This window comes from Xiphias gladius, chromosome 15 (genome assembly GCF_016859285.1).
Source record: "Xiphias gladius isolate SHS-SW01 ecotype Sanya breed wild chromosome 15, ASM1685928v1, whole genome shotgun sequence".
In the NCBI taxonomy this organism is placed as follows: domain Eukaryota; kingdom Metazoa; phylum Chordata; class Actinopteri; order Istiophoriformes; family Xiphiidae; genus Xiphias; species Xiphias gladius.
This window is the reverse complement of record NC_053414.1, coordinates 27,834,159-27,856,296: the sequence shown is the minus strand read 5'-3', so window position 1 is coordinate 27,856,296 and position 22,138 is coordinate 27,834,159. Positions and strand designations below refer to the sequence as shown.

At 41.3% G+C, this 22,138-nt stretch overlaps 2 protein-coding genes across 9 annotated transcripts in view; one reads left to right on the top strand and one right to left on the bottom strand.

The window, feature by feature from the left end:
• Nucleotides 1-11,525: 11,525 nt before the first annotated feature.
• LOC120799926 (CD209 antigen-like protein E) lies at nucleotides 11,526-15,414 on the bottom strand. Of its 2 annotated transcripts, none has more exons than XM_040145464.1 (7): nucleotides 15,305-15,414; nucleotides 12,810-12,963; nucleotides 12,579-12,683; nucleotides 12,344-12,412; nucleotides 12,097-12,239; nucleotides 11,873-11,976; nucleotides 11,526-11,760 (listed from the first exon to the last, which is right to left on the bottom strand). In XM_040145464.1, exons 1-7 carry the CDS (start codon nucleotides 15,329-15,331, stop codon nucleotides 11,610-11,612), a joined length of 753 nt encoding a protein of 250 aa, XP_040001398.1. In that variant the 5' UTR covers nucleotides 15,332-15,414; the 3' UTR covers nucleotides 11,526-11,609. The 2 variants fall into 2 exon arrangements, with proteins under 2 accessions (XP_040001398.1, XP_040001399.1); XM_040145465.1 differs by having other exon boundaries at nucleotides 12,579-12,665.
• Nucleotides 15,187-22,138, top strand: part of ctnnd1 (catenin (cadherin-associated protein), delta 1) — a 29,367-nt gene continuing 22,415 nt past the window's right edge. For 3 of the 7 annotated variants that reach the window (XM_040145460.1, XM_040145457.1, XM_040145458.1), the window contains exon 1: nucleotides 15,239-15,308. The gene's annotated coding sequence lies outside the window, so the exon portion shown is untranslated. Of the gene's footprint in view, nucleotides 15,309-15,470; nucleotides 15,584-16,121; nucleotides 16,221-22,138 lie in introns of those variants that run through there. The other 4 variants (XM_040145461.1, XM_040145462.1, XM_040145456.1 and 1 more) reach the window with 4 other exon arrangements.

Here is a 22,138-nt window from a genome sequence, read left to right as displayed (position 1 = left end):
TATAGCTTAGTCCGCTCAGACTCTGAACTGACTCAGCGTAGGAATTGCACGTCCACCTCTGCCACTAACCAGGAGAACCGGCAGTCACCATGGCATAAATGCAGTCTATGGATAAAGAGGGCAGTGGTGGATAAAAGAAGAAAAAATAAGGGGCAATGCGGTTGCGGTGTTCAACTTTTAACTTTATTTAATGGAAAACCTACTCGATATTTTCTGATACACTGGAGAAAGTCAAATCTCTTATAAAAAAATCTTCTCTGTTATAAAACATGATTTATAGGTATTATTTTTCATTCTTGTTTTTATGTTCATTAGTGGATCGTGGTACATGTCCTGTAATTTAGTATAAAATAACTGATTTGGTTTACACAGTGCATAAGCACATATTCACTGCTGAATCAGCAGACACCTGCCTATAATTGTTCTCTTTAACACACAGGCACATACAAGTTATAATCTATAGCTCCATAAATCAGTATTTTTATATTAACACTGAATCAAATAACCATGAGTGTTGTGAAAGAGGTTGCTCACAGAGACAGATGATTACTCCCTCCGCTACAGAGAGTAATCATCTAACTCTCAAGCTACCTCCACGGAGCGGGTCAGCCTCATTTAACTCATTGTTCTAGTTTTCATGTTTGTTTTAAGATCACCCACTCCTTTCGTCTCCATATTCAACACCAGCAGGCAGCCGCTGATGAGAACACTCGGATATACCCACAGTGCTACTGCCTGCCGGGCACCAAACGGCCGACGGACAAAGTTAGCAGCATATTAAGCTAGCTGGTGGATGATTAAAATGAAACAACTAGCAAGATAAGGGCCCAAATATTTTTCAGAATAAAGCTTAAAAAGAGAGTGAATCTTGGACTTACATTAATCAAGCGGGCCGGAACACTACACCAAATGATGCTGTTGCTCCGTGTCTGCTGAATGTGAAGGCAACCGTTGGCTAACATGTTAGCAAAAACAACCTTATTTGGCTGTGAAGGACAGCTTGTTATGCAGTTCCTCTGCCCCCTAGTGGCCACTTATCGAGCAATGCAGCTTTAACTACCACTATATCTTTTCTTGCTTATATAGTCCAACATTTTCAGAAATATACTTATTCACTTTCGGGCCAAGAGTTAACCGCTAGATGAGAAGATAGATACCACTCTCATCTCCAATGCCAAATATGAAGCTACTGCTAGCAGCCAGTTAGCTTAGCTTAGCACAGAGACTGTAAACAGGGGGAAACAGCTAGCCTAGCTATTTCCAAAGATAAGCGTACCATCTGCTAGCTTTAGCTTCATATTCAGCATACAGACATGAGCGGCTTCAATCTTCTCATCTGAGTCTCGCCAAGATAATGACTGTATTTTTCAAAGTATCAAATTATTCCTTTAAAGCTGTATTTATTGATTTTTGGTCACTACGGATGAGGAGAACTCCAAAAAAGCTGACACACACACACACACACACAACCACGGCACACAAAATTTTGCTAAAGTGTTAGCAAGCAGTTAACTGTTTACACATGAGAGCGGCAGACACAGGGCAACATTAGCATTGATTTTGTCATTGTATTTCCGATTTGTTTCTACTTAATAAATGTAACTACTTATATATAGTTTTTTTTATCTGTAGTTTTGAGACTCTTTGCTGTGGCACTCCAAACTGTGGTCAGGTGCATCCTATTTACGTCAAGTATCCTTGAGATGTGTCTAGAACTTGACTGGAGTCCACCAGGTCTGAGTACTTTCTGCAGCCACTGTATATAAACCTTTTAAAATGTAGATTAACAACAGGCACAAAGAGTTAAAAAAAAGAAAAAGAAAAAAAAGCAGAGCCTGTCCTCCACAAAGGCATGATGATGTATACACTCTGATGCCATTAGCCGCTTGTAAGCACAGAGATCTCTCCTGTTCACCTGCAGTGCGTCTTCATGTGTGTGTTGAGGTGGGCACTGCGAGAAAACTTGCGTCCACAGATCTGGCAGGTAAATGGCCTGACGCCCGAATGCAGCAGCTCATGGCGCCTCAGGTGACTCCGTCTGATAAAGCTCATGCCACACTGTCCGCAGACCTGAGTCCTCTCCCCTGTGTGCGAGAGCCTGTGGCCTTTCATCATGCTCAGGAAAGGGAAACCCTTCCCACAGTAGTCACACATGTACTTGGAACGTCCGGTTGCTCGACTGGCCCGGAAAGCTGCAATATCACTGCTTCTACCTCCACTTTCAAACTGGTTTCCTTGGTACCTGGATGTGTCACCATCTGCAGTGTGCTGCCCATGTAAGGATAAATCACGGATGTCCAGTGTTCTTGATGTTTGCTGGTTTTCTGATGGAAGGGAGCTGCTGTAACATGTGAGCGCTGGAGTGTCAGGCAGAGTGCTGCCCAGAGGGAATGCTCCAGAGTCAGTGTACATCTGGTGCTCAAAACCCTGATCTATGTTCTCACCTGGGGTGTAGAGGCCTGGGCTTCCTGCCTCTCTTTTAATATGAAACCCCACGTCAGTTAGACGGCCTCCGATTGGAGAAAAACTGAACAGGTGCTCACTTTCCACAGACTGCTCGTAGTCTGTGCGCAGACCTTCACTGACCTCTGGAGATTCACTGCAGATCTGTGAGCTCTGTCCAGCTGCATCCGGATGCTGAGGAAGCTCCCACCTCAGAGCAAGTGGGTGAGTGTCCAGGAGGAGCTAGTGGAAAGAAGAGGAAAAACAAAGGTCAATAAAATTGACCTTTGTTTTAGCAATAATATTGTTTTAGCAATAAAATTGTATGTTAACCTTTCAGCTCTGGTTGTTCTTCCGGAGCTTCCTCAGGTTTAATATTAATTGGTTCAAACTTGAAGTCTGGCAACCTTAAAGTTCCCTGGGACACACACACAAAAAAAAAACAGCATATCAAAAGGCTTTAACTGTGCCACAGCCCAAAATGACCTTATTAGAACTGTATCTGTTACATGTTATAATAACAGGGTTGTCAGTTAATACAAGTCACTCCATAATTACGTCAGTGGTTCATTCAATCACCTCTTGTGTCAGATAGCCGTTCCATATGTGTGAGTGTGTGTGTATGAATGAGATGCTTGACTGTGTGTGAGAATGGCATGTAGTGAAGAGTGCTTTGAGTGGCTGATAAGACCAGAAACCCGACATATTTATTTAACCTAAACTAAATGGGTTTTAATATTCTGAACGAGCTTCACCCCCTCCTGCTCCTCTGCGGTGTCTTCTCCACTCCTCCGCTGCACGTTGCTCTCCATCTGATCGGACTGCCGCCGCGGTCCTCCTCCGTTCTTTCCTACAAGTTGGCAAACAAATGCTAGGTAAATGAAATTCTGCATTCCACAACAAATAGGGAGGGGATTTTTAATGACACTGTCACACCAAAATCGAATTGCGCTGACAGCCCAAATCCGATTCCCAAGTGTCTTCGGCGTCGCTCACAACGTGGCGCACAATGACGACGCCCAATCCAGAGTGACAGTGTGAGCAGAGTCCTTGATGCTGCTAGTGATTTGCGATGCCACTGAATTCCTTTCCGATCCGATCCCAGGCGAACCCATGGTGGTATCGCCGATACCAATGCGATACCCATACTTTGCACAAAAGTTTAATGCGTTCAGGAAAGGGCGATAAAAAGTAGGCCACCCATTTTAAATGATCATCTACAAACAGAACGCAGCCTCGCAGGAGGGATTGACAGGTTACACAGACTTGCTTTTTTATAAAGAATGCTGTGTTATTCAAACTGAACTTTTATAATGCCGGTCAGATACATAATGAAATACATAAATTCCATAATAAATGCCTAAATGAGTCAATATCTGCATTTTGAAATAATCTGTCAGCTGTCAGTCCCAACAGAGGAGACGGGGTCAGCGAACCTCGCCCGCAGCTCCTAGGCCCACATTGAGTGAGGTCAAGGTTTGTTGCCCGTGGAGTACATCCTTCAAAGTGGATACACCAGTGTCATTAAAATACACAGAGTACTGGCAATAAAAACCGGCGTGTCTGCACCCTGGGCTTTGAAATGAATGAACACCGCTGAGACTAATTTTGCTGACTTGATGTGGGCCTGATCTGTACGCAGCCTTAAAGTTACCTAGGAGCAGGTGCAGATGGTGGTGTCAGAGCCAGCCTGTCTGTCTGTCTGTCTGTCTGTCTGCAGAGCTCCAGCTGAGAGGAACTCCAGACACATGGACGCATCAGAATAAGACATGCCTGTAGTCGTTTCTGCGGACTTTTGAGCTGCGCTGTGGGGGGCACGGTGGCTATCATTCATAGGCCCGTGTCCGCATCCTCGGCAGCCTACACACATCTTACCGTCCCGGGGGCCTCGCATGAGGCCGTCAACGGGATCCTGTCGCTTCTCCCCGCTCAGCTCCACACGCAGGACGGCGCAGTACTCGCACAGCAGCTGGTCGATCTCTGCCACGGCGGAAACCACCAGTTTCTCCATGATAGAGGACAGGTGCGTGTGAAACATAGCCTTGGTGCTGGCCTCCATTAGTGGCGCGACATGAGTTTTGGCTTCAAGAGCTGTGCAGGAGGCTGCCGATGGAAAAACACCTCCCACTGGATTTACCGTAAATACACCCGTAGGGCGCACTCACGCGACATGTCACACAAACATCTTTGGTGGTTTCATCAATGCACAGCTCTACGGCCCTTTCACTCTTTCATTATGATATTGAATTTTTTTTTACACAAATTATCTGTGCGGCCACGTTGCTGCGTCCCCGAGAGTGATATTCATGGTCCTAGGCAATGAAAGTGCACAGTAAGACTTTACAGTTAGGTACATGGTAATCTGAGCATGTAGTCCAGTGTCATTTAAGGACACAATCTGTGCTTAAAATGTAAACAAACAAACAAAAAAGGTCACATCACCATTGATTGACGGGTCTTTATAAATATGGACTGACACTGTAGACATCTAAGTTATTCATGTTTTCCGACACTGTTAAAGGCTCCCTGTGGCGTTGCTGACCTCTAGTAGCGCTGTGGAGACGTTGTCCTAGGAGTAGGGATGGATCCCAATGTCTGGACTTCACCAAACCTGCAGACTCGAGGACTTAACAGCACATTCCGGGAAGTCCATGAGTGCTGAGGGCTGTACAAAATCCACATTTCTTCAAGGACACAAGAGGCCTCAATTGGACTTACTTCAGACTTCCGGAGAGACCGCTCAGGGTACGGCCCTCACCAGACTTCGGACGGGAAGTTACCCATGATACATACTGAAATGGATTTGACCATGTAAAAAAAGTAAATAAATCAGTAATGGAAAACTAGACGGGCAAATGTTGGTGTTTCACCATCAATGGTGTGGGGATCCTCAGTTGAGTGTTAAATGTTGATATAATATTGTGTTTGGCCGCTCATGTAAAGGAGCAGCAGACCCGCACATCTCATGCATAAGTTGCCAACATCAGTGCTGCTGAGAATCTTTCAGAAAAATACCTGCAAATGAGAAACAGGGTAAGAAATTTCAGTTCATCTGCATGAGGTCTTTAAGTCCCATCTTATAGCACATTTCATCCCCTCTCGGTCCAGCAGCTTCGCAGACTTGGCTGATCTACAGGTGCCGGTAACATGCCAGGATACGTATATGTAACACATCGACAAAGGCAGGGACGAAGAGGACTGCCATCTTGTAAACATGACTGTAAAGAATGCAGGATCTTAAACACTTCAAAATCAGCTCTGCAAATGTTTTATGAGGAAGGAAATGCAATCAGTCAATCAACTCATTCGAAAGAGCACATAGATACACACATGGTCTCTTGTCAAGTAACACTGAATGTACACGTAAACAATGTCTGTAAATATGAGTGAAACAGGCCTGTTAGGCCTACATGATAACCTGAGGAACACACAACCCACTTATTTTCATTTGTAAGTCAAACTACATATGTGAATATAGCAGTTAATTGTGATCAAAAACCTATTGACTGTGCTTTAAAGGAATTTTTGTGTCTATTTGAGTTTTCACATGTTTTAGCCTATTATATCCCGTTTTATGTCACTGCTGACCTTCAAATCATTAGCAGATTCATGTCTGGGATCAATATTCCAAACGCAAGGTCCACTTATTTAACCATTCCCGGAGCTTTTGACTGTTTCCCACATGATTGACCCTGAGGACCTTGCATTTAGAATATTTGACACTAAAGTTAAGAATGAATCTCCATGCCCAAATACTGATTCATGTCTCCCCTCAATATTATGAATAGTTGTGTTGTGTCTCTGATAATGCAGTTAAGAATGTTGACGTCAGTGCTTCCTTTCAAATGCTTTACAATGCAGTCTTCATTCGACAAACGTTAAAGTAGATAACATCAGCTGTGATGAATTACCTATCTACCTAAAGGTTATTCCTATCTACCTATATTGACATTCAAGTTCGAAGGCCTAAATTTTGGGTTTAGTGTCCTAAACCCAAAATCTTTACCTAATATAATGTCCTTTTAAAAGGTAAACTCAAAACAGTAATAGTTAGAAGTAATGTATATTTAATGATCTAAATCCTCTTATGACTTTTTCAAACTTAACCCCTCTCCTTACTCTCATTTTCAACTATCTCATTTGACACTAAACCCACAGAAATATATTAAAAATCATGAAAAGGCTAAGTATGTACAAAAATGTTAAGTGTGCACCATCAATAATAAGTAGAAGACAACATGCAAAAACATTGTGTGGTCCTCGGACAACTGTAGTTTCCGAAAGGGAAACTTACTTACTTCTTGTTTAGTCTTCCTCTTCTTGGCCAGCTATCTGCAGTAGAGGCTGACATGGACCGGGCACAGACATCAAGGTGACGCCGATGACAGAAAAGGAATGTGGGGGAGGGGTACAGAGTGAAACTACTGTAGTTATTAAACTGGTCACATAAAGTATCAAACAAGCTATGGACACCTCCATAGAACGGGTGACTGTGCAGCTGGTTTTGGATTAGGTGCAGGACTGGAAACTGGAGAAGCAGAGTGCCAGAGCTGATCACGGAAATTGCCATCCCTGACATTTTCCCAAAATTAAACATGGGGAAGTTAGAGGAGCATAAATGGGTGGCAGAGCAGAAGAAGAACAGTAGCATTTTAAGTGACAGGATAGATATTATTGACTGAATTTGCTGTTTACTCTAAAGTGTGGCAGAAGGGACTGTGAACATACGCAATGCTGACAAAGGCTTGGTGGCCTCTGTAGAAGAAAGAGCTGTTGACAACCTGCAGGATGAAGGTGAGGTACTGCAGAGGGAGGACAGGACAGGTGAAACACACAGAAAAACAGCACTGCAGGGAGGTCAGGAAGAGGGCGAGAGAGGATGATCTGCTTCTCACTTTGTATCTCCTAAGAAGCAGACAGAGAGATGTCAACGTTAACAGAGCTGTGAAGTCTTTGTGGAAACTGACAATAGGCCGAGGACGTATACTTTCAAAACTGAAGTTGCCATGAATCGGGCCTTTGCTACATTCATTTTATTTTTTCTTTATTTTATTCTTCAAATTTCTTCTTTGGTTGACACATAGCCCCAACATTTAGTCAAATATAAAGCTTTGTTTCGCAATATAATCTGGAGGAAATCTAGCTACCCTGGAGCCAGAGGTCTGCGCTTGTGTCTGTCCCTGAATGGACAGATGTTTTGTTTGTGTATCTGCTTTCCATGCACCTGCCTTGCCTCTACTTCCACATGAGATAATGATTTCCTACATTTCCCATAATTACTTGTGACCAGAAAGACAGATGGAAAGAGTCCTTAAATCTTACTGAAACACTGTATTTTCACATCAGATGCATTACCTATATGATGAGAAAAACGGCAGCAGAGGAGTCATAAGCCCTGTTGTTAATATCGATGTTAGTGTAGCGATAGGGGTCGCACAGGTTCCCCACCTGAAGAGACAAATGAGCTCTTGTAACCCCTCGTATTGCCTTTGTTTTCCAAATCTAAGGTGAGTTATTAGGCTGGGTCACCATAAACCTGAGCACTGGTGATGTAGAAGATTGCTCCAGCATTAATGAGACGTGACAAAACAGGGCAGAGCATCACCCATGTCTCTGTGTGTGATAGACAGAGACACACTGCTGCACTACAATCTGTACATACTTTCCATATCATACTTTTACTGCAGTTATTATACACTGCCATTTTGCACAGTTGTTTTTGCACTCCAACCTTGCTGTTTCTCCTGTATGTATTGTATATTTTTATTCAGCATCTGGCTCTGCGGGTCTGCAGTTGTGGTTTTAATTTTTTATTCTATTGTTATCCCCAGTCCTGAGAAATGTGGTCATCCTGGCCGCTACAATCTGGAGGGAAAAATGAAACAAATCTACCGTGTAGTTTCACTGAAATATTAGACTAGAACAAGCAACAGTGCAGGTTTTGTGTCGTTTGCTCTTACTTGCCCTTTCAGCTGAACTCATTTTAGCTCATGTCAACTACTAGCCACCAAACAAACATCAGCCCTGATGGGAAGCATTAAGAGCATTAAGAATTCAAAGACTTTGAAAAAGTGCCTGCATGTGTGTGCATATTTCTCTGCATAAAATATACCCATGTTCGTACATACCTGTTTAAACAGCATAATCTTCATCTCTGGTGGCGCTGGCACAGTATCCTTCCACTTTCAGCACAAACACAAGAGAAGCCCAGCCAACGCCTGTCCCTACGATGAACAAACCCACTACAAGTCCAGGCAGCGGTGTCAACCGGTGGTGCAACTTACCCCCTCCACCTTGAAATGGGAGCATGCCGCCAAGCGCCTCTGTTTAGCCAGGTGAGTAAAGTGCAACGGTGACGTCTAAGTGTGACCAGAAGACCTGTAAAACTGTCACTGCACTAAACAAGATCACAGGGGTCACCTAGAAAAGAACAGGCATTACTGATTCCAGTATGACGGAGCTAAATATTCAGACTGACCTTTGTATTTATTCTGACAAGAATGTGTACTGTGGTGCTGAAATTCAAATTAGTTCAGAAGATTTTGTTCTTGACATCAGGAAGCACATGAACACTGAGTATCTTTGTGTTAAACTGTCTCTCTTGATCTAATGCACACACTAGCCATGTCCTTGTCTACCTGAACCAACACCTCTGTGACAGTCTCAGCAAATCAACTTGACAAAGTAAGTATTTATTGCAGTCTCATTGCATTACATTAAATTGTCCATGTTGTTTTATAGAATTACATCACCCTCTGTTCGAGCTGTTGGAGGAATGAATGTTTTTTGCCAGTGATCAGGAAGAGATCCTGATTTATAACTCCATAAATGTCCCATCCCATTCTCATTCATCGCCAAACCCTCTGTCTCTGTACTGCAGCCTCCTCACATCTACCCCCTTAATCTGAACTAAATTCTGCCTGCCGCCCTTGGTGATCACAGGGGTCCCTTGAGAGTTCACGTTGTTCTGGTTCTTGTGTCATGGTTTGAATTTACTGGTTGGAGACGCAGAAATGTACAGGACGTGGCTGAGCAAGACACCAGTATATAAAACTGTCAGAGAGATAGTAGATAATTAAGAACAAATTTTACGGATCTAGCAAAGTTGCTAGCAAATGATTTTTGAATGATGAAAACAGTCATGACATGAAATTATGCCCTGACAAAAATTAAAACTAAATTTAAACAGTATTCTCTGTATGGTGGCCATTTTAGAAGATTACTTAGCTCTAAGCTCTACATTGTTAGTCTCAGCTCAACTTTCATCCATTTAAGTTGTACTCAGACCATCATTTGCTTCGCTTTAAGTTTAATTGTGACATTAGCATGGTAATCACTAGCATGTTGTCATACTAACATTAGAACAGAATAGAATAGAATAAAACTTTATTGTCCACCACAGTGAAAAACTGTCTTTGCCTCATAAAAGAAAAAAATAAAAGCAGCACAAGAGCATGTACCATATAAAACAGCAAAACAACAGTACTGCAATGACTGATTTTTGAGGCAACACTGCTTGTTAGCAAACAGCTGCTTATTTTCACATTCAGCAGTTAGAGCGCAGCATTAGCATTCATTTGGAGTCGTGTTTCTGGCCACCTGGTGAATTTAAGTTCAGCTTTAACTCTCTTTTAGCTTTGTTTTTGGTCTCTAGCAACTCCAGAGTGAAATATCTGGCTCTGTAGCTGCTAAATGTGCCACTATGTTCACCCACTACTTGCTAACAGGTACTGTACAGTGGGTCTATCAGAGCTTTCTCATTGAAAACAGCTGCATGTTGTGGCTAGAATTGAGTTATGAGAGCTGTGAGAGTGAACCAGAACAGTAAAGTTTTTGGTCGGAGAGCGAAACAACGAGCTGAAACTCACTATAAAGATCCGTAAAGCTGAGGGGAGCTGCAGGTGATAATTCTCTGTAGGTTCATAAAAATTAGTAACCCCTTTCACATTGTCATCTGATACATTGTTATTATATATATTATAAATATATATAATAGCCACGTTAAGTATAGAGTACACTACAGTACACCAGTGGACTGATTCATTTAAGTCTCATAGAAAATGAAGCCACTGTGTGCATTTCTTGAAAACAGTATTTTCATAGCAACTGAAACTGATAGTCTGTAGACTGTACTGTACTAACATGCTCATGTTTAACAAGTATGTTGTAAGTATGTTATGTCCACCATCTCAGTTTAGCATGTTAGTGTGCTAACATTTCATCAGCTAATTGGCGTTAAACACGAAATTTAGCTGAGGCTAAGTGTTGGATTTTTTAAAAAACTGTTTTTTAAAACAATTATGTCTGTAAAGGAACAGAAATGCCAGAACAAAATTTCTTGACACTCCATCCAATTGTTTTTGAGACATTTCACTCAAGGCCACAATTCTTAACCTCATGGTGGTGCTAGAGGAAAATCAAAGGATCATCAAAGTCAGTGAGCCACGCATCTGAGAGTAAATGTCTGCACGGAATGTCATGGCCACCCGTCCAACAGTTGTTCAGATATTTCAGTGTGTTTCGAAGTGGTGAACCAAAATATTGACAGAGCCCTCCTATGTTGCTAGCATGGCTAAAAGCCTTGCATGTACACTGAGGAATAACATTTAGGATGGCCTACACGATAACCCTCAACCCAAAGCATACACAAAGTATACAAAGCACATTCCTCACAAACATACATGTTGATGTTTTCTAGAGTTGGATACATTCCTGTTTGAAGGTCTTCGCCTATCACATGATATGTTTGCCTTTTAATTGTTTTTCAGTTTTTTTCAATGACACGTTTCAGTTAATACGACCCACTCACCAGAAGAAAGAGTGGGTTCGTACCTCTGTTTTAAGAAGTGCTGTATAAATAATGGTTATTATTATAATTATTATTTGTACTTCCTTGGTAGAATAAAAGTATGCAACACACGTTTTGAGTATAGTTGAATTTTAGACAGTCAGTGATATTTGAAGAATGACAAAAACAGTAATGTGGAAGACCAATAGTGAAAATAATTAACTGAAACTATTCAAACAAATTGAAGTTTTTTTTTTTTTTTTTTTACAATACAAGTGTGTGTGATGTCCTGTATAACAAAATTAAAAATCTCACATTCTTACTGCGTTTCTTACTGTGTGTTGCTCATCACACTTTGTATTTTGGATGAAAAATAATGTTAGAAGTCATGCACTTTTTCGCAGATCCAATGGTGTGGTTTGGTACAATTATTATCTTTCCAGCTGTTCTGCTGTGCGGGCCATGAGGTTTTGACACAATCCTCCTTCGCTCCTCCAAGCTTCCCACTGGGCTCACCTTTTTCCCAAAACCTATTTAAAAAATGTTCAATCAAATGACCGCCTGGGGTTTTCACCAAACAAAATGCACCGTTAATCCACAAACTGGCTGTAATGTAGCAATGAAGAAAGAAAAATGTCTTACCCTGTGCTATTCAGAACTGAAACATCCACCCATTTCCACGTTCCCTCTTCTTCTCTGTCACTCAGACCAATCCAGAATGTACGGTTCAAGGAGTTGATGAATACCTGCAACATTACCCAAATTCAACAAAACTGTGAGTATGTGAGTTCTTCTGACATCATTAACCCAACGAACCCCCCCCCCGTGCTGAATGTGTTACAGTCAAACAGCAACATTGCCATTACCTGCTCCTCTGTGCTGCTTACAATAACTAGATCTGACCCTCTGTCTTTGCAGTCCTGCCTGCTGTCCTCCCAGCTCTTTTTCTCAGAAGAAATGTAGTAAAAACTGGTGTTGAAAGACGTACATCCATCCTTACAGAAATGATCTGCAAGTGTGGACAATTCAAGAAGTGAAACTGTCAAATGTCAACCGCAAGCACACACAGGTACAGGCTCAGTCAGACACACAGAAACCAAAGTCTAGACTCACTGATTTCAACCAAAGTCGGTTTTCTGTATTCATCTCCGATCTTTTTGCAGCTCTGTGGTTTGATTCTGCCTGTAAGTGGAAGTAAATTCACACAGTGAGGCTCCTCTGATCCACCACCAAGGGTCATTTCACTGCCCAGGAGATCTAAAAACTATTATGGACCTGAGAGTAGCTGAATGTATGTTTAGTGGCACAAATGTCGCTTTCTCTGAGAAGATAAATGCAGTTTTCTTACAGTGAACTCCAATGCCTATAATGCCAGCCAGGAGGAGAATACACAGCAGCCCCAGGCCCATAGTCACAGTCCTGAAAAAAGTCGTGCCTGGGTGGAAAATATTTTCTGTGAACATAACAAATAAATATTTTTTAATAATTCAAACATTAGAGGGAGGATTCAAAAGACTGCTTTTGCTATTGAGTAGCCTATTGTAAAGTAATTGCGCATGTGTGAGTGTGTGTTACTCACCTGGCTGCTGATGCAGGGTACTTTGGGTCACAACTCTTCTGGTATTTAAACTGATGCTGTGACCCCCCAGGTTGTCTGCGCTCTCATAGATCATCACCATCTTCTCCTCCACCTCATCGTGCTCTCCAGTTGTACTTAGGGCTGTTTCTTCCACCTGTTCTTGTTCACCAGGGTCATTGTAATAAATGTACTGAGACATCTCACTTTCAGTCTATCTGATCTCAGAATTGGTTTTCAATTTGCCTCCTGTTTCCTCAAACTAACACCAAACTCCAAACTCTTGTGTTTTGTTGTTCTACGCAATATCACGCTTCCTTGTATGCTATGACACGGTTTCTTCGTACCTCTTAGTTCAACTTTCTTCTTTACTCAGCCTGTGTACTGTAGCTGAGAAATACACCCAGCGGACAGGATGTTTCCTCAGCTTCCGTCTAGCACTGGAGTATTTATAATGACAATATCTGGGGTTGCATGTGTGCACTAAAATGCACAAGGTTATAGCATATGTGACCCTAACCCTAAAAATAACCAGCATGGTTACTTAAAACTTTACCTCATTAACACTTTACCCATCGTTTTTTTTGTAGCGTACATATAATCACAGACACTTGTGGGCATAGTATTTCAATACAGGTGCTTTTATCCAACAACAGAGATGTAAAAAACACTTTTGCTGCTCAAAACTAGCTTGGATGTGTCTACTTGGGTTTGAAAGTGCCGTTAAACTGAATTCTTGTAAACGCAAAGAAGCATTATCAGCAAAATGTATGTGAAGTATGAAAAGTACTCATTGTGCAGAATGATATATATTATTAAATTGTTGGCTTATTATTAATTGTTAGTATTGGTGACGTATCGATGTGTAAGCAGCATTTTAATGTTAAAGCTGGTTGTGATGAAACGAATTTTTAGAGCTGAAATGATTAATTTATCAAATCAATAAGTCACAGAGAATTACTTTTGAATATGAAATATGTTTGAGTCATTTTCCAAGCATTCCAAACAGTTGCTGGTCCCAGCTTCTTCAATGTGAGAATTTGTGGGTTTTTCTGCTAAAAGATATTTCAAAATCCTGAATATCTGTGTGTTGTGGACTGTTGGTCCGACAAAACAAGCAGGGCTGCTGATTTGAACTACTTTATAAAGTGCTGGGTAGTTCAGTCTATAGCAAATCATAACATGTTAGAAGCTGTTCATTTGTTTTGGATGCGAAACTTGACCCTACAAAACATGGCAACTACAGCTGTCGAATGTTGCCAGCTGTCATAAATGTGCTGGAGTAAAAAGTATTTTCTTTCTGACATGTGTGGAGTACAAGCACAAAACATCATACGATGGAAATACTCAAGTAACATACAAATATCTCAAAATTGGACTTAGGTACAGTAAGTAATTCAGTAAATGTACCCGACAGTGGTGGAGAGAAACTGAGTACATTTACTCAAGTGCTGTACTTTATTTGGAGGTTCCCATTTAATGCTTTTATACTTTATACTTCTACTTCATACATTTCAGATAGAAATATTGTACTTTTTATTCCACTACACGTTGTAACGGCTACTGAGTTACTAGCCAATTTTACATACCAAACATGTGATTAGTTTATGAAAATGTAAAGAATTAAAAGAAACTACGTAACAGTATATGCAGCAGTTAAAAGTCGCTCCAACTCAGCTCGACTACAACATTATGGAACCTCTTACATGTTAATGCATCAATAGTAACAATCCAATAATATAACACTGACAGGGGCCGTTCTGCATAATGAGTGCTTTTGCTTTTGATGAACAAAACACATTGTGCAATTAACAGGTATATACTCTCACTCAAGTAAAAAACTTGATGTGCAGGACTTCTACTTGTAATGGGGGTATTTTTATAGTATGCTGTTGCTTTCTTTACTTAAGTAAATGATCTGAATGCTTCTTCCACCACTGGCGACTTTCCCCAAATGACAGTAAACTTGAGTAGGACTACAGATGCACTGGCTATTATTCTGCTCTCTCGTAGCACTTCCGTTTTGTGACCACATGAGGGCAATATCAGAACTTTACAAATAAGTGCCGTCTTTGACTGGACATTTAGATATTTCCAAACAATAACAATGTGAGGAGTTCTACGTGTTCGATGGCTCGAAGCTGAGAAAAAAGGGATATTGCGAAATTCGTATGAGACTGAAAGAATAATACCATAAACCGTGAAATGAAAATGAAAGCTTCTCTGAAAATAGCCTGTTTTTTTCCTCTTTATTCTGGAGGAGGGTAAATTAAATTAACGAATCAATATTTCAATTGCCAGGGAAGGATTTAATCGTATTTATATTAATCAAAAATCTTCAGTAAGATATTTTTGCACTGTTCGCTATTCTATTCTCCTCTCTGCTGTTTTTACCCTTCTCCGTTCTCTTCCACTCGCCCCCACCTTTTTCCCCCCAGCGGAGAGGAAGAGCGGAGACAAGTGAACAACACGCCAAGGCAAGGAAGATAGGAAATTACATAGGTGGGTGTTTTCTCCGTCTTCATTGTGAGTGCGCTCTCCCTGCGGTGGACAGTCTATTTGTTCCGTTTCACGCTGTTTGTGTCGACCACGCCGAGGTGTTTTTGTTGTCTCATCTCAACTCACTTCTTCTCCGAGCCTGCGGGTCGAGGTTTGGGTTGTGTCAGCGCAGCAGCACAGCAGCAGCAGCAGCAGCAGCGGTCGGCTAGGCTAGGCCTGAATCCACCTCGCAAACACTTATGGACTTTGAAAAACAAGCCTAACAGTCTCCGGAATCGGTAAAGGCCCTTCTCTTGGTGTTTCGTGCTCGGTACAGCTGGTTGGGAATTGTTGTAGGTGGAAAGAGTGCGGGAGTTTTAATTTGGTGAACTTGACTGTTTTAACGCAGCGTTAGCAGGTTAGCCACCATAGCATAAGCTAATTAAGCTAGCATCAGTGTATTCCATTCGTTAGCTTGATGAATAACTTATCTAGAGTGGGACGTGGAAAAAAGTTTAACAAAACTTACACATGCAGTTAAAAGTGGTCTAAATAGTGACGGTTAAAACTCTAAATTATCCAGCTAACGTAACAGTAACTAGTTAACATATCAATTTATTACAAGAATGGTTTGGTTTGTGGGTGGCTGGGACCTGTATAACGTTATAACAATACGCGCTGAGTGTTTTCTGCTTGCTGCCGTCAAACACTGAAGCAGCAAGGTTTATCTAGACTTTTCCGCCACTTTCCTCCGACCCGGGGGGGGGGGGCCGGTATTCAGGACAGGTGAGAGTACACGGAAGTCACCGGCCAGCCCGCCGCGTCACAGACCGTAAATTGGGAGTCAAAGTCCAGCGTTGGCTTCAATTTCCTATTATGTGTGTTACCTGAAACGCCTACTCTCTGCGGACAGTGGTGCTGCTCGGTGCTTTTCAGGTGACTACACTCGCAAGGTCGCTTTTGGCAGATTGCCTTTGAATTTTGTTCATTTTTGTGTCTGCTGTGTAACCTTTCAGCCGCTGTCTTTTGATGTGGTCTGCCAGTTAGAGGAGAGAGGTAGGATTTGTGGTGGTGGTGGTGGAGCAGCGACGGACAAAAGCAAGAACCTGTTGTGTGGGTCTGGATGTGTGGGGTGTGGTAAGGTGGCAGGGCTGTTTGTTGCTTCATTATTCAGTCCCTTGTGTAGAGGGTTGCAACACAGGCACTCGCTCGGCTTACAGTTCTTCAGTGTCAACGGATGCTGGATTTGTCAGAGGGACTTGGTTCAATCTGCTTCAGTGGATCAGTCCTGGAGTATACGTGCTGGACTCAGTTTGTAATCATGATCTTCTGTAGTTTCTGTGGGTGACGTTAAAAATCATTGCACAAAAACAACAGACGGACCAACCTGAGACTTGTTTGACAGCTTATCTGAAATAACTGTGAATTGTTGATTTGCGTTGACACAGTCGGCTAATCAGTAAGTTTCAATACGGGATGGACATGCCTTGCATATTCCTCTAAATACCCTATGGGCATGTCTGCTTTGACCTGTTGGAACAGAGATGGAGGAGATTGTGAGCAAGTTTGGACGAGCTGTTTGCTCCGAATTGTCCCCTCTGTAAGATGTAAAAAGGAGGAGCAAAAAACCAAAAGTGGGACATTTTCTTTTGCTGCCTGGAATTTGTTCCTAGCCATTTTGTCTGTGGGGGCTGAAGTCTTGCTGCTCAGCCAGTTGTTTTAACCAGGGCTATCATTTGTGAGCCTCTGTAATGATGGGCTTTCAGAGCACACCACGGGTGTGTCCCTCTGACACACAGAGGCTGGGGTTTTCTTATATTTGCTCCTCCTTCCTGTCTCTCTCTCTCTCACACTCTCCTTCTCAGTTTATCTCTCTTCATCTCTCTGCCTCCAACGGTTACACCTGCAGTCATGTTTTTATTTGAACGGTGAGCACGTAAGTACACTGTCCAAGCAGGGGAGGACATATGAGGTGTGTGATAATATACACAGAGTGATATCAAAGTGCACAGATTTTTCTAAAGCTTGGAAAGGTTGAGTTTTTTTTTTGCATTTTTATGGCCCTGACTGCAGCAATTTAACCAACTTTTTTGTCAAGCTGTGGTCACGCTCAGTTTGCAGTTCACCAATAGTAAATCTTTACCAACTGCTGAAAATTGATTTTTAGTTTGTTTGACCATTTTTCCATAATAGCGATTGACCAGGAATGTTCATTATTTGTTGTTTATTATTTTTGTCTTGAAGTGAAGACTACAGTGAAGTATTTAGCCTGATGTGGAGCTGGCCTATATTGACTGAGATATGACAATATTTTACAGCTGGGTGACAATATTCTTGTCTGTTCACTTTCAGTGAACCTGTGATTAAAAACATAATGTGTTACCGTTTTACAAAATTCTGTTACAATTAAATTTAGCTATTTAAGTTATACATGTGTGAGGAGTTTTGTCTGATGTAATGCTTAACAGTGGAAGCCAGTTCATTGAATCAATCTGATTAATCATCAGTTTGATTTCTTTATATGCACTTTTGATTAACTTTGGTTACATTTATCCTACCATAGCATTGTATCAATATGGAAAAATACATAAAACTATGATATTGGTTTAAACCATATCTCCTAGTCCTACAATATGTTTTACTCAGTACCCTAATACTAAAAATATAGTGGTATTAGTGATAGGTTAGGCATATCAAGGCACTAACTTGAGGGAGACAGACAGGTTTTTCCCTCAGGAAATAGTTTGGCCATTGTGGTAAGCCACTCAGATACTGATGAATCTTGTCCTATGATCCGTTTAGTTAGTAGATTATAACCCAATCAACAGCCACAAACATTGAACATATGGCATATGCTATATGGCATAGGCGTCTCTTTGTAGAGGATATGGTGACTGAGGGCAAATTCATTACTGATGCTCAAGCAGGTAGTGTCATTCATTGTTCATTTCACTCAGTGCAAAGAGTGGTAGGTTGGTAAATTGAGAGAACAGTATGAACATCAATTTTGATAATTAATAAATAATTTAAATGATTTAGCGAGCTAAAATGCCCAACATTTTGTGGTTCTACTTTTTAAAAAGTTGAGGGTTTGCTTCCATGATCTGCTTATATCATTCTAAATTTCCAGTCTTGGGCTGTTGGTTGGAAAAAACGAGCAATTTGAAGATGTTCTGGGTTCTGGAAATTTGTGATGGGCATTTTCCTCTAATTTCTTTGACATTTAATTGATTAATCTGTGTCTATCTTAATTGTTTAATCAGTAACGAAGTGAATTAATTGAAGCACTTATTTGAGAGAATATTTCAAACTACAGGTAGGTGATGTTGTTTCTGAGAAACTCATTTGTAATTTGGATATGATAGTCAAGAAGCTAGAGGCATTTAATGTTCATTTCAGTCAGCTAAAACCTAAATTGTATCACCGAACTCTATTACTGCATTTAAGAGTAAGAAAAGACAACATTAAAGCTTTATCATATTACATCAATAGAAAACCCAGACGATAACCAGCCTCATATCAGTATTATATCCAGATATCTTCTTGCTCCAGTTAGATGTGCACCTACAGTGAAGTCCAAACGTCTGAAACCACTTTCCCATTCATTGAATGGGAGAATAGTCTTAGACCTTTGGATTCCACTGTACTTGAACTCACTGGTCCCTTTTTTTGCTCTTATTTCCTTCAGAGTTACAGCTGCTTGCACGTTTCCTTCCTCACTAAGAATAGTAGGTTGGTGTCCTGTAGATTAGACAGCTGGCCTTGCAGAGGTCCCTGAACAGTCTGTGTGGAGTTGGACTGTATGTTGGCATGGGTGGGTGTGTGCGCATGTGTGCGCTCTCTGCAGCTACCACACTTTGCCCACATTGCAGGCCACATGGGTGAGGGAGGGAGGGAGGGAGGGAGGAGGGAGGGAGGAAGGGGGAGTTCATGGTTTCAAGTCAGGATGGTAAAGGCAGTTGTAGTTGGATGCGGGCCAAGGCTAACACACACACACACACACACACAGGCCAAATTTCTCTGTGACCATTCAAATCAGGCTGAGTCAGCAGAGCATTTGGCCAAGCCACAACAGCATTTTACCATAGCTTCACCTCAGCTGTGTGTGTGTGTGTGTGTGTGTGTGTGTGTGTGTGTGTGTGTGTGTGTGTGTGTGTGTGTGTGTGCATGTGTTGTGTGTGTGCGTGCGCGTGCGTGTGTGTAGACTGAAACAGAATGCATGTTAGCCTGCCACAACCACCGGTGACTAAGTTGCTGAAATAGCAATAATAGCATATGATAATAAGGGAATACACTGCAGTCACATTACTCAGGGCACTGGTTGATAGACGAGCAAACTAACTGTTAGTGTACACTAACAGTGTGTCTACATCTGTGTTGTCTGTTGACTCAGGATGGTAAGTGGCTTAGCAGTGTAATTCCAGGGCTATCCCATTAGCAGATACGATTTAACGCTGCTGCTAATGGCCTTACAATAGATTAATGACTAATGACCAGGCTTTAAGTGGCTAAAGCCATTTAAAACTCTCACAAGCAATTGCACCCTGCCACAAGAATGTTGCGGTGAGATTCGCATAGCTAAAGAGATTGTTTGGGTCTTTCTGTTGCACTGAGGCACAAGAGACTGTCTTCTTCTACACTGTCAAAAAAATGTTGATGTTTTAATACAGCTGCACAGATCAGCTCAGAATGTGGTACGTTTACTTATCTGATGTGTGTTGCTGCTACAGGCAACCGTCATGACAGAGCTAACATTTATTCGTAGTTTTATTTCGTTACCTTGGTTTCTTTACGTGTTTGGGATCTGTCAGGCTTTTAAAGCACTCACAGCTTACACAGAGGTTACATATGCCCACTTGATATCAATTCCAAATGTCTTTAGGTTTGTGAGCATTATCAACTATAGAAGCACTTTGTTGGTTTGTGGTTGGCTGCGCTGATTGGGTCAGAGAAATGAACAGCTCCCACTCTTCCTTTTCCAGGACTGAAGTGTTTGGCTGGGAAGAAAAAACTTTGGTGTGAGAGATGGATGAGACCAGCACAATGAAAGAGTGAAGGGCTACCTTATTAGGACAGCTTCCAACAGCTGAGACAGGATATGACACGCTAAATCTCACTGTGGAATGTATGACAATGGCTGTGCGTGTGTGTGTGTTTTTGTGTGGCTCGTGTGCTTTGTCCACAAATGTGTGTTTTATTTTCCACAGAAATGGAAAGAAACAAGGAAAAGCGTTAACTTCACCAAAACTTACCACAGCTCTGTTTGAGTATTCAAGGATAAAATCAACGTCAGCCACACACACTTGCCACCTTTATTTAGTCTCTGACCCACATAGACAATCTCTCGCCCTCACACGGATGTGAACACAAACTCACGCTGGTGTATGTGCACACTCAGACTTAATACAGGAGTCTTTGTTCACTCTGCCAGTCGTGTGTGCACGGATGGAGAGCAGATTTGATCTACATGAGTCAGTGAACTTTGAAGTAGAAAATGGTTTTTGCCCTGGTTTGGAGACGAACCACGCTAATGTCATCCCATTATTAGACAGACACTGCTGAAGTAATGTTCCCTAGATTCCTCATTCCTCCCTCACCAGCGTCCCTGCTAAGGAAGTCTGAGGAAAAGGACTTTGTCATTGTCTTAATTCAGGCTGGAGTGACATTCACTTCTTATCATGCCTCTGTAATTTAGGCTTAGGTCATCTGTGGCATGTGTTTGGGCCACATTTCCTTCTAAAAGGCCAGTTTGACAATCAAAATTAAACTTTTCTTCTTCTCTTTTTTTGCTGTTATCGCTTAGCTTTTTTGCAGGCACTTTTCTGTGAGGCTGCACAATGAATCATTGGCATTTATCTACCATCATTTATTGCTTCCATAATTAATGGTTATGTAATTCAGCTGGTTATTTTGAAATACATTTTTCAGTATGTTGTGTTCCCTTGAAATTTATGGTGTATTGTATCAGGCACTTCCTTTACATCTAATTTGGTTCTATCAACTTGAAACACTTTGAAAAATGCATTGATAAGCGGAGTGAAAAGAAATTGTCAACTTAATGATTAAGAGTAAATATTTTCTTCTGAATTTTTCTGATATCACAGTAGTCTGATTGTAAACAAGATGGAGGTAAGGTTTCCCTAGGGGTTAAGGATATGCCCTCTAATAATAAAGCACTGATTATTCATTTTGTGCAAAGAGGCACTGTAAGACTAAAACAGTAAGAATCTTAGCTGTAAAAGTGAAAATATAGCTGATGGCGCAACATAAAATAAATACATTTTGTCTCCAGAAACCAGCTGTGATAACTGTGATAACAATATTGAGCAGAGGAAAGAGAAGTATGGTTTGTCTCATTATTGTGCAGCTGTTTGTATTTTTAACATTAATGTGAATTTTGTACCATCAGCTTCTTCACGTTTTGTTAGCCTGCAATGGTTTTTTTATCCAGGAAATTTGGTTGATGCTGCTACAGCATTTATTTACTCTGGATTACTGAATAAAAGGCAAATGAATAATAAAAAAGGTCATTGACCAGCTCCAGTTTTTATGATTTTATTCCTGTGAGATTATAGGAGCCAAGCTATAAAGAAATCGTCCTAATTTAATGACATGCGGATGAAATGCAATCCATATTCTAACTAGTAAACTATACTAAGTATAGTAGAAAGTATTTCTCACATTTCTAGATAAATTTTAATCAAGCATTTCAGCATTATTCAGCTTTAAACACAAAGCGGTACAGAAAAATTAGGCCGTTTTTTTCCCTGCAGTGGAGAGAACGCACCCTCAGGTCAAAACACCATTGGATTTTCAAATTTGGTGTTACCTTATGGGGTGATACTGTCTCCTAA

Bases quoted from the DNA above. Each gene is read 5' to 3' on its own strand.
- LOC120799926 (XM_040145464.1), bottom strand. From the start codon at position 15,331: ATGAAGACGGAGAAAACACCCACCTAT. The intron at 12,684-12,809 runs GTGAGTAACACA...TTATGTTCACAG, and splicing joins TACCCTGCATCAGCAGCCAG to AAAATATTTTCCACCCAGGC. The intron at 11,977-12,096 runs GTAATGGCAATG...GTAATGTTGCAG, and splicing joins TAAGCAGCACAGAGGAGCAG to GTATTCATCAACTCCTTGAA.